This window comes from Gekko japonicus, unplaced genomic scaffold (genome assembly GCF_001447785.1).
Source record: "Gekko japonicus isolate JY-2015 unplaced genomic scaffold, Gekko_japonicus_V1.1 scaffold1562, whole genome shotgun sequence".
NCBI lineage: Eukaryota > Metazoa > Chordata > Lepidosauria > Squamata > Gekkonidae > Gekko > Gekko japonicus.
The window spans coordinates 248,108-262,389 of record NW_015169824.1 but is presented as its reverse complement, the minus strand read 5'-3'; the positions used below and the strand labels follow the sequence as shown (position 1 = coordinate 262,389).

Below are 14,282 nucleotides of genomic sequence, written 5' to 3'. Positions count from 1 at the left end.
GAGGAGGAGGAGGAGGAAGAGGAGGAGGAAGAAGAGGAAGAAGAGGAAGAAGAGGAAGAAGAGGAAGAGGAGGAAGAAGAGGAAGAAGAGGAGGAGGAGGAGGAGGAGGAGGAGGAGGAGGAGATTGGATTTATACCCCTCCCTTAACTACCCAAAGGTGTCTCAGAGCGGCTTACAAACTCTTTTCCCTTCCCCTCCCCACAACAGACACCCTGTGAGATAGGTGGGGCTGACAGAGCTGTTGACAGAAACGGCTCTTTTTCAAGAACAGCTCTTATCAGAACTATGGCTTGCCCAAGGTCATCCAGCAGGTGCAAGTGGAGGTGTGGGTAATCAAACCCGGTTCTCCCAGATTAGAGTCCGCGCACTTAGCCCACTACACCAAACTTAACCACTACACCACACTGGGCCCCACACTAGCTATGGCCCCAGTGTATATACACACAAGTGCATATTTCTGACATCTGCAATGGAAGAAGTGAGCTCTGATTCACGAAAATTGATCCTAGCATCAAGGGTGTTAGTGGACTTCTGTTTTGTTTTGCTAAAATGAGTGAATAAGTAGCAGGGGGAAGCAAGTAGTGTACTGGTTAGAATGTCAGATATGATCTGGAAGACAAGGATTTGAATCCCCACCCTGCCACAAAAGCTGGCCGGGTGACTTTGGGCCAGTCACACACCCTCAAGCTAACATACCTTACAGGATTGTTGTGAGGCTAAACTGAAAAAGGGCCGAATGTGACAAAAACCACCATGGAGAGAAAAGTGGGGTATAGATGATATTGGAAAGGAAAGGTGGTGCTTTAAGAGAGGCCACCAAAGTATGTCAAGCCAGAGAAGACACCCAGAAAAGAAGAGTTCCTGGCCGGGAGTAAAAAAGACAGAATTCTGTCTTCAGTATGTCATAGGAGAGTGGAGAGGGGAACCATCCAGAAATTCAAGTTTGCTCTTCCAGACCACACCTGCACAACAGCAATGCCATGCTGGGGACAAGAATTACAAGAAAATGCCAAAAGATGGGCCATGTTGCGGGAGTTTGGAGACAGCAGCAGGATGCAGAGGGATTACAGATTACAGAAAAAACTCAGCTCTGCTTCCAGTGAAGAGGAGCTTTCAGAGAGCAGGTGGAAAAACTCTTTTGAAAGTGGAGTCCACTGTTAAATAATTTTAAGGAAATATGGCTAAACTCTCGAGTCAGGCTGATAAATGGTGCGCGAATCTTTGGAACCCCCAAAACACAACTGCCAACCCTTTGCACAATTCCAACATCAAAACCACGGAAGGATTTTGCAAAGGAAATGTTATTTTATTTCTTACCTAAAAGAATCTGCCGGTGCCGCCCTGTCTTTCCTTCCCCAACGGCATGAGCCAATCAGAAAGCAATTGGGACCGTGGATCGGGAAGTGATTGTTGCCAATCACGTGGCCTCCTCGGTAGATGCCGCTCTAGGAACGGAGACTCCTTCCATTTAACCCTTACACTGACTCTCTGCAGAAGGTAAAAAAGGACCTCCTCCTGTCTTCGCCTTTCCAGAGGCCCTTGCCCAGCGACCCTCCATCCGATTTCCCTGCAAAGTGCGGCGAAGGAGAAGACAAGATTAAACCTCCTTTTCCATCCCAGCTTCAGATGGTGCTTGTCTCTGAGAGTCTAACTATAAGGCATCCTGAGCACTGTTCCCTCTAAGCTGAGTTAGTGTGAGCTAGCTCACAGTTTTTTAGCCTCTGGCTCACATATTTTTGGTTTAGCTCAGGAAGGATGACTCCAGAACAAACTAATTTATGCAGTAGCCAAACTGCTTGCTCACAATTTTAATGCCAGTAGCTCACAAAGTAGAAGTTTTGCTCACAAGACTCCACAGCTGAGGTGCAGAATGGGTGGGAGGGGAAGGTAGCCAGGATGGAGTCATTGGATGCAAAGTCATCCCTCTGTATATGTTGGGAAAAACCATCTTCTGTTGCCTAAGAATTGCGTGAAGATACGGGAAATCTTCTGGCCGGGCTCACTCGCTCGAGCCACCTAGAGTGTTTCCCAGGCAGTGGCTGTGCTGTTCTCTCCCGAGAAGAGAGTTTATGGGGGGGCAGGGTTGTGGCTTGATATGGCGGGAGGGGGGAAGAGGTGCATGGGAGTTAGTCGGGCTTCCAGGTCTGCGATCCACTTCTTTCCCTTCCCTGCCAACAACTCTTACTTGTCATGTTGTTTCAGTGGTATGTCTCAAAGGATGATACAGCAATCCTGGGGAAGCTAAGTCTTCCGAATCCTGGCAGCCCTTCTGAGAATCCTGTGTGAGGCTCAACTAGATGACCTCTGAGGCCCCTTCCAGGGTTTCCAACCCTGCCTCAGACTGAAGAATCCCCCGCTTAAGAGCTTGATCAGGAACCTATGAAGTGGAATCAGTGGATTCGAATCTGCTGCAAAGCAAACAGTGCTGTTGGGCTCTGAGTGAGAGAGGGGTATATTTCTGAGGTGACAATGTGCATGACAGCTCCAACACCATAAATGTTACTATTTAGCACTGGATTATTGTTTTATTTTGTAAATTACTGAGACCCGGCTGCCCGTTTGCAATCATTATCTGTTTGCTGGCTGCAAAGAGGCCCTTTATCCATTCATGATTTCCCTGTCTTTAAGCTGCGGTGGCTCAGGTGGTTAAGACGCTGAGCTGCAGGCTGTGGAAGGTCAGTAGTTCAGCAGTTCAAGACCTGGGTGCCGCATGATGGAGTGAGCTCCCATCTCTAGTTCCAGCTCCTGCCAACCTAGCAGTTTGAAAGCAAGAAATTGCAAGTAGATAAATAGGTACCACTTCGGTGGGAAGGTCACAGCGTTCCGTGCGCCTTGGTGTTTAGTCATGCCAGCCACATGACCACGGAAACGTCTTCGGACAGCGCTGGCTCTTCGGCTTTGAAACGGAGATGAGCACCGCAACCCTAGAGTCGGATTCGACTGGCTTTCCAGCAAGGGAACTGTTATAAATGAAATAAAGTAAAGATTTCTGTTCAGATACTCTTTAAAAGGACAATGAAAGAAGTTGCTTGAGATCAATTATTAAAGGCCTGATTGTAAGACCAAAATAAAAGAAAACAAAAAAGAGGAAGCAAGCCTCTCGCTCTTACATCACAATTCAGCAGAAGAGAGGTAAAATATCTTGCGGTTTGGAAAAGTGCATGGGTCGAAAGGCTGGACTTCAAGCACCCTCTGGGTGCCCCAGGGTTCATCTGTTGGTCGAACCGAATAGCAGCAGTCAGCTTGCGCAAACATCTCCACTCACCTTGCAAAACGCTACATTTAGCAAAAAGCAGAAGTGACAATGCGGCAGAACTATTTCACATAGATTATCTTTTTAACTCTAAAACTTATACTAAACTTGCCTGCTTGCTGTGTATTGAAATTAAGAGTGTATTGCTAGACAACTGTCATAAGAACATAAGAACATAAGAGATGCCAATGTTGGATCAGGCCAAAGGCCCATCCAGCCCAACATTCTGTATCACACAGTGGCCAGAAATACCAGGTGCCATCTGGAGGTCCACCAGTGGGGCCAGGACAATTAGAAGCCCTCCCACTGTTGACCCCCCCAAGCACCAAGAAGACAGAGCATCACTTGCCCCAGAGCCCATATATATATATCTTGTGGCTAATAGCTACTGATGGACCTCTGTCAATGTAGCAGTCTCAAAGAACCTGGCTACAATCAGCAAATTGGGTGACAGGAAAAGCACCTAAGATACCTGGCTATCCAGTGGAATGATTAACAGTTGGGCAGTTGAAACATAACATAGGCAGAAGCTTTGCAAAGAAATTATTATGTTTAATCTTGCATATTTTTATATATTCTTAGTGTATATGCTAACCGGCCTAAAATGAGGAACCTGGCATTTTTGACTCTGATAAACAAGTCTGTTGCAGAGAGGATGGCCCAAGACAGGCCTGATGAAATGGGACATCTTGTGGTCTGAAAGTCCAGATTTACGAGAAGACAAGTCCATTCTTTACAAGAAGACCATCCCTTTACGAGAATATCTGTGTCTCAAGATATTTGCGGTGGGCTGTTGTGGGTTATGAAGAAAAGGTTAGGAAGGAATAAAGAAGGTTAATACCATGTTTGGCATAAAGGAATTATGCCCTTTTTGGGAAAGTAGTGGGCTTGTCTAATAAAAAACAGAAGTGATTAGGCGATCGTGATTGGAAGTTGTAACTCCTGACTCTCAGTTCTGGGAGGCGGAGAGGGCTTTTTTTTTATTTTTCTTACCACGCCAGGACAGAATAAATATCAGGTCCCAGACCTCATTCAGGTGTGTTCTCCCAGTGCTCATTGGGCGATGGGAGACACCCGGTCTGCAGGCTGTAACCAAATAAATTCTGTTTCACTGAAGGAAAGTCTGTCTCCAGAAATTACTTATTGGTAAGAGAGAATTTCATTTACGACAGGAACCTTTACCTTTTAAACAAGTAGAGCCTGTTTGTCAGTTTATTTTTCAAGTCTGGAACACGGGGAAAGGCAGTATTTCAGACATTCACATTCTCAGGGAGCTGGATGGCAGACCCACTCACACCCCTCTTGCACAGACTTGCATCCTTGGCTCAGTGGTGGAGTGTCTGCTTGGCACGCAGAAGGTCTCTGGTTCAGTCCCCACCACCTCCTCCAATTCTGGGCTCATTTTGAGATAGGCGATGTGAAAGACCTCACTGTGAGACTTCAGTAGGGGAAAGACATCAAGCATTTAGCTGACGGGGGACACCAACTGTCAAACAAAATTTGTTCAGCTACTGAGAGAGCTCACCCTGAAGTTCCCACCTTCGCTCTATACAGCAGGGTTTGCCAGTCCCCCAGGACCAGCTGGGAGCCTCCTGGGATTGATTTGGCAGTGACGACCCTGGTGTACTGTGCAAAACAGGTGATCTCCGCTGAGCAATGGCCCCTGGAAAAAATGGCTCTCCAACAGGGAAGGCCTTGGGAAAACTCATAGAAAGCTGCCCCAGGGAGAGGTGTTTTCTTCCCAGGAACAGGGAGGCAGAGCGTCCCTCACCGAAGGAGGGTGTCACAGCCCTAGAAAGGCCAAATACTCCAGTAGAGACAGGACCTACTTTGGAAAACATATCCCATTAGAACTTTTTTCCTCTTGATGAGTGGGGTTTAATTTTTGTTGTTGTTTGGTGGTAACACACCCTTGTCTTGACTGAGTCTTCATGCTTCAAGCTGAGTTGTAAGCCTGGCTATGCCCACCAGAGGCAGTGTTTGGGAAGAGGAGAGGGGGTACTCTCAGACCACCCCGGTTTGAACCCCCTAGAACAGAGCTGTCACAGCACAGGAGGGTCTTGACCACTGTTCCCGCTAAACTGATTTAGTGTGAGCTAGCTCACAGTTTTTTTAGCCTCTGGCTCACACATTTTTGTCCTCGCTCAAGGATGGCTCCAGAGCCAACTAATTTATGCAGTAGCCAAATCGCTCGCTCACAGCTTTAATGTCTGTAGCTCACAAAGTAGAATTTTTGTTCACAAGACTCCACAGCTCAGAGCAGGAGTGTCAAACATGTGGCCCGGGGGCCGGATGAGGCCCCCGGAGGGCTTCTATCAGGCCCGCAGTGGAACTGGCTGTCTTCTGCTTCTTCTTCCAGTTCTTCTGTTGCTGCATCATTGTAGGTTTGCAGCTTACAGATATACACCTGAACAGCATACTCAAGATTGCAACAGCGCAGACATTTTGATGCAATAATTCAGAGCAAGAGGTGTCAGTTATCAGACACTGTTCAATAAACAAAATATTGCAAGAGTGCTAATGTTTTAAGCATGTGTCTATTCTAAGTAAAAAAACCCTTTGTCTTTGTGTCCTTTATAAAGTTTATATCTCCACTACCTGGCATTACATTTTATGACACGTATGGCCCGGCCCAAAAGGTCTCATTTATATCAGATCTGGCCCTCATAACAAATGAGTTTGACACCCCTAGCGTAGAGGGAACATTGGTCTTGATTTCTCTGGGGTGATTAGGAGGGGAGGGGGGAGTCTGTGGAGAGTGGAGGGCTGTTCTGAATGACTGGTCAGGCCCCATTCAGATCTACATGGGCACTTAAGGAATCCTAGGCATATAATTAGCTTTCCTGTATGAGATCATTTTATTCTGGGCAAGAGGTGCACCTCAACATTTGCGGTTTCTTACAGGTCTAGTAAAAATGATACTATTAGAGGATCTTTGCTTCCACTTTATCCTTTATTGCAACCTACCTCGTTGCATCTTTTAAAAACTTTTTATTTTTATTACTGTTTTTCACAACAGTACAAATATCACACACAAGAATAGTATAAACCTCTTTTGAAAACATGAATCAACAATAATCTAATGAGGAGGAGAGGGTGTTAAGGCTGTAGAATAACGATCAATATAAAATCATCATATAATACATTAGCTTAGTCTTATCTTTTTAATAATGAAATTAAGATATCTTTTAAAATAATGCTAAGAAGCTGCATAATTGAGGAATGGCAGAAGCTGGATCTTTATTTTCTGATACAAAGTACAGGAAGGGGAGCCATGACCCTAAAAATCTAGAGTGATAATTTGCGTTTTCCAAGCTTAATAGCTGGTCTGATTTTTTTTCCATTATGAAAAAGTCCCATATTTTTGATACCATTGTTGAATAGATGGAAGATCTTTATTTTTCCATTTCACCACTATTAAAGTTCTAGCTGCTGCTAAGAAAAGTCCTTCCTTATATTTGGAATATTTTTGTCTTCCTAAAGATTTAATAAAGTCACTTCTGGGAAATTAGGTACATGATATTCTGTTATACATTCTGTCTGAGTTAGAACTTTATTCCTGAAAGATTGTACCGTATTACAGGCCCCACCAACAATGAAAAAAAAGTACCCACTTTGCCAATTTTTCCAGCACAGAGGTTGGATAGAGGGGTTAATAAGTTTTGAAGGATTGAGATACCATCTCGTCATTATTTTGAAAGACTATCTTAATGTTTAGTGATTTTGTTAATAAAGGTTTCGAGTTCCATATTGACTGCCACTGAGAATCGGTTAGAGTAATTAATTCTTATATTGTTCTCTTTTCTTTTTGTTGTCGGAAGCCAAAGAGATAAATCTGCCTCTGATTACGGCCTTCATTGAGTCCCAGATTATATTTTGATTGATGCCACAGTTTATGTTGTTTGAGTTCTAATTCTGTATAGAATGTATGGTCTAATAAAAGAGATTTGTTGAGTACCCATTTAGGGCCTTGGTCATCTATTTCTTCTTTTTAGTAGTTCACATTCTATCCAAGCATGATCAGATCAGAATTTGTTGCTAATGTGTGAGGAAAGAATTTGATTGAATAAATCCTTAGTAGCAAGAATTAAATCAGTATGGGTATGAACGTTGTGCCTCGCTGATTAGTATGTATAGCAGTGACCCTTTTTAAATTTTATTTTGTTATTTAGTCCATGGCAGTTTACAGAGATTGCTTTGAATCCATCATTCATATTGTGAAATTAATAAAATTAGCCCATTACGCAGATCCTTGCAGTGTATAATTTGCTTCAAAAGCTGTAAGATCTCCCAGAATATTTGTATTGACATCCACCAATGCTTGCCTAAAATGAAAAGATATTTTGAAATAAAACTTGATCTCTTTATTATGAGTATTATAATACCTTCAAGTCTCAACATTCCCCCCCCCAACTCTAAACACCAAGCAAAAACAAAAAAAGAAGCAGTAACTAAAGAGTAGCATTCTAGTCATCTTGTATAAAGTAGTTGCCCAGATTCCTGGAAAATAACCAGGCTAAGAAGACAAGAAAATTGCCCTTTGTCTGGGAATCCCTGTTTTTGAGACAATAAGAAAAGAAACCCCCACAAGCCTCAAAATTACATTAGAAAAAAATTCTATACTAATATCCTTAAGTGATGGGTAAAATAGTTCATTAGTTTACTGTTTGCAAATCATGATAAAATTTGCTTGATAGGTGATTGCTTGATAGGTATTTTGTTCCACTGAGGCCCCACCCCTCCCTAAACCCTGTCCTGTCCTGGATCCACCCCCAAAGTCTCCAGGTATTTTCCAACCCAGACCTGGCAACCCTAATATTTATAGGTTTTTAACATTGGGTCCTAACAATAGCTGGCTTGATAAGGATGCACATTCTGGGCTCACTAATTGTATTATAACTTCAAACACCATACAAAGTTCTCTGTTCTTGAAGTAAACTTCAGGTGAGCTTCAAATGGGGGATATTCCCCAGACAAGGGGCCACCACTGAAAATGCATAGTCCCAGTTGCTACCTGTTTCATCTTTGCAGTCAGGGACACAGAACTAGGCGTGTGCAATCGGATCTACCCAAGCTGAAAATCTACCTGGTTTGTTACAAGTCAAGTACACAAGAGTTACTGGTAGAGGATCTTTGCTTCCATTTTATCCCTTATTGCAATGTAAGTATTTGCATTTTTCCTAACTCAAAAGAAAACTATATCGTCCATTACTACTACATAGATCATGAACGAACAATTACAGTCCATAAAATCATCTTACCCAAAGATATGCAGGTCATAAGCAAGGAGCCCTTTCTAAGAAGACATTCCCAATCAGTTCAGTTTGTCATATTTACAGGTCATTAATATCACCTCCTAAATAAAGACTTCTTTGTTTTGTTTGGTTATCCCACTTGATAAGGATGCACATTCTTGGCTCACTCATTATCTCTGAACTTCAAACACCATGGAAAGTTATCTATACTTGAGTGTCTTCTTAAAATACAGATTTTTTTTCAGTCTTGGTACTTTTTACTGTAACCAAATCTATATAAAAATAGTTATTACAAGTTTCTTATATTTATGAATATTGGCCTTCAAACATTACAACCCATCTTTGAACTGTATCTTCACTTCTCTAAAATCTGGGCGTTCTTGCCATTCTCAGAAACTTTCCTTCCTGGGCCTCAACAAAATAATATCTATTGATATGGGTTAGAGGATTTCTAGAGAATTTTGGGTTACAGGATTTTGTACTGTGCAAAGCAGGTAATCTCCACTGAGCAGTGACCCCTGGAGAAAATGGCTACTCAAGAGGGAGGGCCTTGAGAAAACTCATATAAAGCAGTCCCAGGGAGAGGTGTTCGCCTTCCAGGAACAGGGAGGCGGATCATCCCTCACCCAAGGAGGGTGTCAAAGCCCCAGAAGGGTCAAATTCTCCAGTAGAATAGGGGCCTGTTTTTGGAAACGTATCCCGTCAAAACATTTCCCCTCTTTATAAGTGGGGTTTATGCCGAAATGTATTAGCATTTATGTGGTTCTTCCCTTCCCCGCTGCAGCCTGGCATGGATTCATTGAAGACTAGTAAGTTTGTCACTCCAAATAAAGCTCTTTCCACACTCTGAGCATTTATACAGTTTCTCTCCAGTGTAGATAAGCTGATGTTTAGTAAGCTGTGAACTACAAGCAAAGCTCTTTTCACAATCCAAGCATCTATATGGTTTTTCCTCAGTGTGGATTCATCAATGGGCAGTAAGGCTGTCCCTCCAAGCAAAGCTCTTTGCACAATCCAATAATTTATCTGGCTTCTCCCCAGTGTGAATACGTTGATGTCTAATAAGGTGTGCACTCTGAGCAAAGCTCTTTGCACAATCTAAACATTTATATGGTTTCTCCCCTGTATGAATACGTCGATGTTTAGTAATATCAGAACTCCGAGCAAAGCTCTTTCCACAATCCAAGCATCTATACGGTTTCTCCCCTGTGTGAATACGTCGATGTTTAGTGATATCAGAACTGCAAGCAAAGCTCTTTGCACAAACCAAGCATTTATACGGTTTCTCCCCTGTGTGATTACGTTGATGTCTAATAAGCTGCGAACTCCAAGCAAAGCTCTTTGCACAATCCAGGCATTTATATGGTTTCTCCCCTGTGTGGTAACATTGATGTTTCATAAACTGTGAACTCGAAGCAAAGCTCTTTCCACAATCCAAGCATTTATACGGTTTCTCCCCTGTGTGAATACGTCTATGTTTAGTAATATCAGAACTTCGAACAAAGGTCTTTCCACAATCCAAACATTTATATGGTTTCTCCCAGGTGTGAATAAGTTGATGTCTACTAAGGTGTGAACTTGAAGCAAAGCTCTTCTCACAATCCAAGCATTTATATGGTTTCTCCCCTGTGTGGGTTCTTCGATGACTAATACGCTGTGAACTCTGAGCAAAACTCTTTCCACAATCCAAGCATTTATACGGTTTCTCCCCTGTGTGAATACGTCTATGTTTAGTAATATCAGAACTTCGAACAAAGGTCTTTCCACAATCCAAACATTTATATGGTTTCTTCCCTGTGTGAATATGTTGATGGGCAGTAAGCTGTGAACTGCAAGCAAAGCATTTTTCACAATCCAAGCATTTATATGGTTTCTCTCCAGTATGGGTACGTTGATGGGCTGTAAGGTGGGAACTCTGCGCAAAGTTCTTTTCACAATCCAGGCATTTATATGGTTTCTCCCCTGTGTGGCTGCGCTGATGTTTAGTAAGATCAGAACTCCGAGGAAAGCTCTTTCCACACACCAAGCATTTATGGGGTTTCTCCCGTGTGTTAATTCTGTGGTGTGTATCAAACACCTCACATTCAGCCCCCTGAGAAGCAGAACATTCATTCTCCCTCTTCCATTTTCTTCCGGAGTTTCTTTTCTTCTGTTTCCTGTTAAGTAGATGGAGTTCTCCCTCAGACTTGTTCTGGGGACCATCAGCTTCTAGAAGAAAAAAGAATGGTAAGCCTTTAAGCAAAAGCAGAATACACTAAAGAAGGCCATTAACTGATCTATATAATGACAGGACAGAAATCACTTGATGGAGAAAGAAATCCTGCCCTGTATTAATCCCATGCTCTTTCTTGGAGGGTAGTTCCATCATAGACAAGATGGACTAGTAGAACCTCCTTGTGTAGAGGCAGTATCTCTCTGAAGAGGGATGCCTTGGATCTGCTCCTCTTCTTGTGAATCTTCCAGGTACTCTAGGTGGCCACTGTGCAAAACGGGAGGTTGGACTAGACGGCCTTTGCCAAATCTCTTCCTTTTAAATATAGGACTGAACTTCATTTATTGGACACCGTGTTTTGAGCAGAGCTCTACACCTGAACTATGGAGACCCAATCTGACCTCCAAGCTTATAAAGCTCACCATACTCTCCACCTCCCAGATCAGTTTGACCTCCCAAGCCCTGCATTCTGTGGCCCTCCCTGCAGGGCTGAGGCAGGTGAAGACTAGAGACTGGGCATTCTCAGTGGTGGCCCCTCATCTGAGGAATGAGCCCCTGTGGAAGGTTACCTGAAACCTTCTTATCGTTTCAGAAACAGTCAAAACAGTTCTTTCCAGCCAAGCTTTCTCTTAGTTGGTAATGTTTTTATTTGTGTTATCCTCTTCTTCAAACCTGAGGACAGTTCCTGGGAGATTTTTGAAGCAACTCAGGGGCTGTTGTATGATCTTCTTGTGCCCCTGGCTTTTGAAATTGATCATGTAGGAGTTTATTCTATTGCTCTGAGTTGTGAGCCAACTTGAGCAGGTCCATGGAGATGCAGGAGAGAAGTAAATCGTAGGGTGCGGTCAGATGGTGTGCTGAGAGCGGGTTAAACTGCTCCGGTTCTGACCGGATTATAATTGATCTGGATAATCACGATCACACTTACCTCCCTTATCCTGCTTTACCACGCAGTCGCAGCGCTCCTCGCTGTCTACACTACCAACGTGTGGGAGCATGCGTCGGCAGTTTTTAAAAATTTTTTCTCGGTTTGCGCATGAGCATAGGCACTCATCCATAGAATGGGAGGAAACGATCATGGCGCATGCGCAGAACCACCAGGGCGAATCAATCCAACCCCTCCAACAAAAGACTTCCCTTTAAACGTTTGACCCAAAAATGGCCTCCGTGAGATCCCGAATTCATCTAAACTCTAAAACAAGTGACCATTTAAATGTCGGTTTTCTAAACACGGTAGCGGAACTCCGCCTATGCGCACATCACCGACACGTTAAAAAAATGGCAGGCAGCTTTCGAGGGGGGGAGGGGGTTTAAACCGGAAGTGGCTTGACACCGGAGGAGCAATCACACAGGGGGGAAAATGCGGCTTTAAATGGGAGAGCTGAGAAAACACCAGTTTGGGACCTGGTAACAAAATACTCCAGGTTAAAGGGGTTTTGAGCCGGAAACAATGGCTGGGGATGGGAGGCAGATGTTGACTGTGTGATCGTGCATATAAAATCCGTTGCTGAACTGTCATGACACCAGATCAAATGGCGCGTCTGAATGTATGTTAAAGCTGAGCACTGTATAACCATTTCCCGCCAACCTGAGGTACAAACAGGCCAGCCTTTTATTCCCAGTTTAACTCACACCTGAGATAGCTTTCCTGGCTATTCTAGTGGTGTTTCCTCTTGAGAAATCCCTCTGTTCTCCAGCTGGTAAGATTTAGTCGAGGAAAACTCACAACCGCTTCCACCACACAGCAAAACACATACCTGCCGATTTCTCAGTTTCTTCTGCGTCTTGGACGGATGGTTCTGTTTCTTCCACTAGGGAAACGGAATCAGGTTTGGGAACCAGAAGTCCTCCTTTGGAGGAAAGAAACAGACCAGTGTCTTCCAGACATTCCAGCTCTAAGGAATATTCAGATTTTGAAACTAGGCTGCCTGAACCCCAGTCACTCATAGCCAGGGCTCTTTTTGTAGAAAAAGCCCAGCAGGAACTCATTAGCATAATAGGCCACACCCAACAGCAGGAACTCATTAGCATATTGGGCCACACCCCTGACAGCACAGCTCATTAGCACATTAGGCCGCACCCACATGTTACCAGAAGTGTGGTCATCCAGCCACACCCACCTTATTCTGTTTACCTTGTTTGTTGTCAAAACCCAGGGCCTTTTTTTGTAGCAGGAACTCCTTTGCATGTTAGGCCACACACCCCTAATGTAGCCAATCCTAATGAGTTTCTGCTGTTGGGTGTGGCCTATTATGCTAATGAGTTCCTGCTGGGCGTGGCCAACTTGGGAGCCAGCCAGAACTCCGTTCCTGTGCATTCCTGCCCAAAAATAGCCCTGCTCATAACGGCAAAAAGGAGAAATCAATTTTTTAAAACTCCAGAAAAACATGTGAAATGGGAAGGGAGGGGGCAACTGCTTGGATTCGGAAGGATCTGTCTGCTGATCCTGATAGTGACCCAAGGTGGGGGAAGAAAGAAGGAGAGACCTTAGTATAGGGAACAGAAGCCCCAGCCTAAATGGAGCCACCAGGATACAGGATCTTAGCCCCTCCCCCAAGACAAGCGGGATCCGACATCCCAGTCTACTGTGGCTCTGAGAAAGGGCCACTGTCTAAGGGCTCCTCTCCCACTGAGGAGACCCCACAGTCTTTCCAGGATGAGAAAAGGTGGTGATCCTAATTCCTAACAATCCAGAAATACGTTTTTAGATTTGTAATGCTTTTTTCTGGCCCCGGTCACACGTGCCGGAAACCGCGGGGGGTAGGCGTGGCTATTTGTGGCGGTGCAATTAGACCCGGGACACTGTGATCAGACGCGTCGCCGGCAAACCATGGTTCCGTCCCTCGGCGTGTGCGCTTCAACAAAGATGGCCGGAGGGAAAAGCCGCGCCGGCGCAATCACACGGACAGAGTCCGTCGGCAGCCCATGGCAAACCATTTGCTAGTACTTTTGGACAGGTACTTTTTAACCGCGCATTTTTGGAGGCACGTCACAGGTTGGCCACGGGTGCGCGACGCCCGCCAGATGTTGTGGTGTGATCGTCCCTGGAAAACCCACCCAACATCCGTGGCCCTCCCACGGCAAATTCGCCGTGTGAACGGGGCCTTCTTTAGTTATGACTTTTTTTAATACACTCAGCCTGAAAAGAGTTCAGTATGGCATACATTGTCTTCCCTTTCTCTCCAGCCTAGAGTGAGGAAATAGCACCTGCCCAACTGAACTCAAAAAAGAATGGCAGGCAGGAATTCATAAAGTGAAGCTCATTATGACATACGCAAAAAACTTCACCTGCTGAAATCCCGCTTTTCTCGGTTTCTCCTTCATGCCTCTGCCACCTCGTTCTACTGAATCCTTGAGCCATTGCTAAGTCTACACTGGTGTAAATGGAACGAACCCTGCGGAGGGACCCCAATTGATCCCTTCTGCTCCCTTCGCCACACCCTTATCCTCCTCAAGTATCATGGGGCGGTCTAATGTCCCCAGTGCTATGGAGGCCAATTCCCCCCCCCTCCTGGCCTGCTTCCAGTGGATCTTCACCTGCACTGAAGATTTTCATTTACGG

At 44.4% G+C, this 14,282-nt stretch overlaps 1 protein-coding gene and 1 pseudogene across 1 annotated transcript in view; one reads left to right on the top strand and one right to left on the bottom strand.

Moving 5' to 3' along the window:
• Positions 1-14,282, top strand: part of LOC107115507 — a 259,349-nt pseudogene that overhangs the window by 121,382 nt on the left and 123,685 nt on the right.
• Positions 1-14,282, bottom strand: part of LOC107115506 (zinc finger protein 420-like) — a 157,667-nt gene that overhangs the window by 61,529 nt on the left and 81,856 nt on the right. Inside the window, exon 9 of the mRNA XM_015417226.1 lies at positions 9,506-10,558. Within this exon, the coding sequence (XP_015272712.1) occupies positions 9,506-10,558 (1,053 nt within the window). The remainder of the gene's footprint in view (positions 1-9,505; positions 10,559-14,282) is intronic.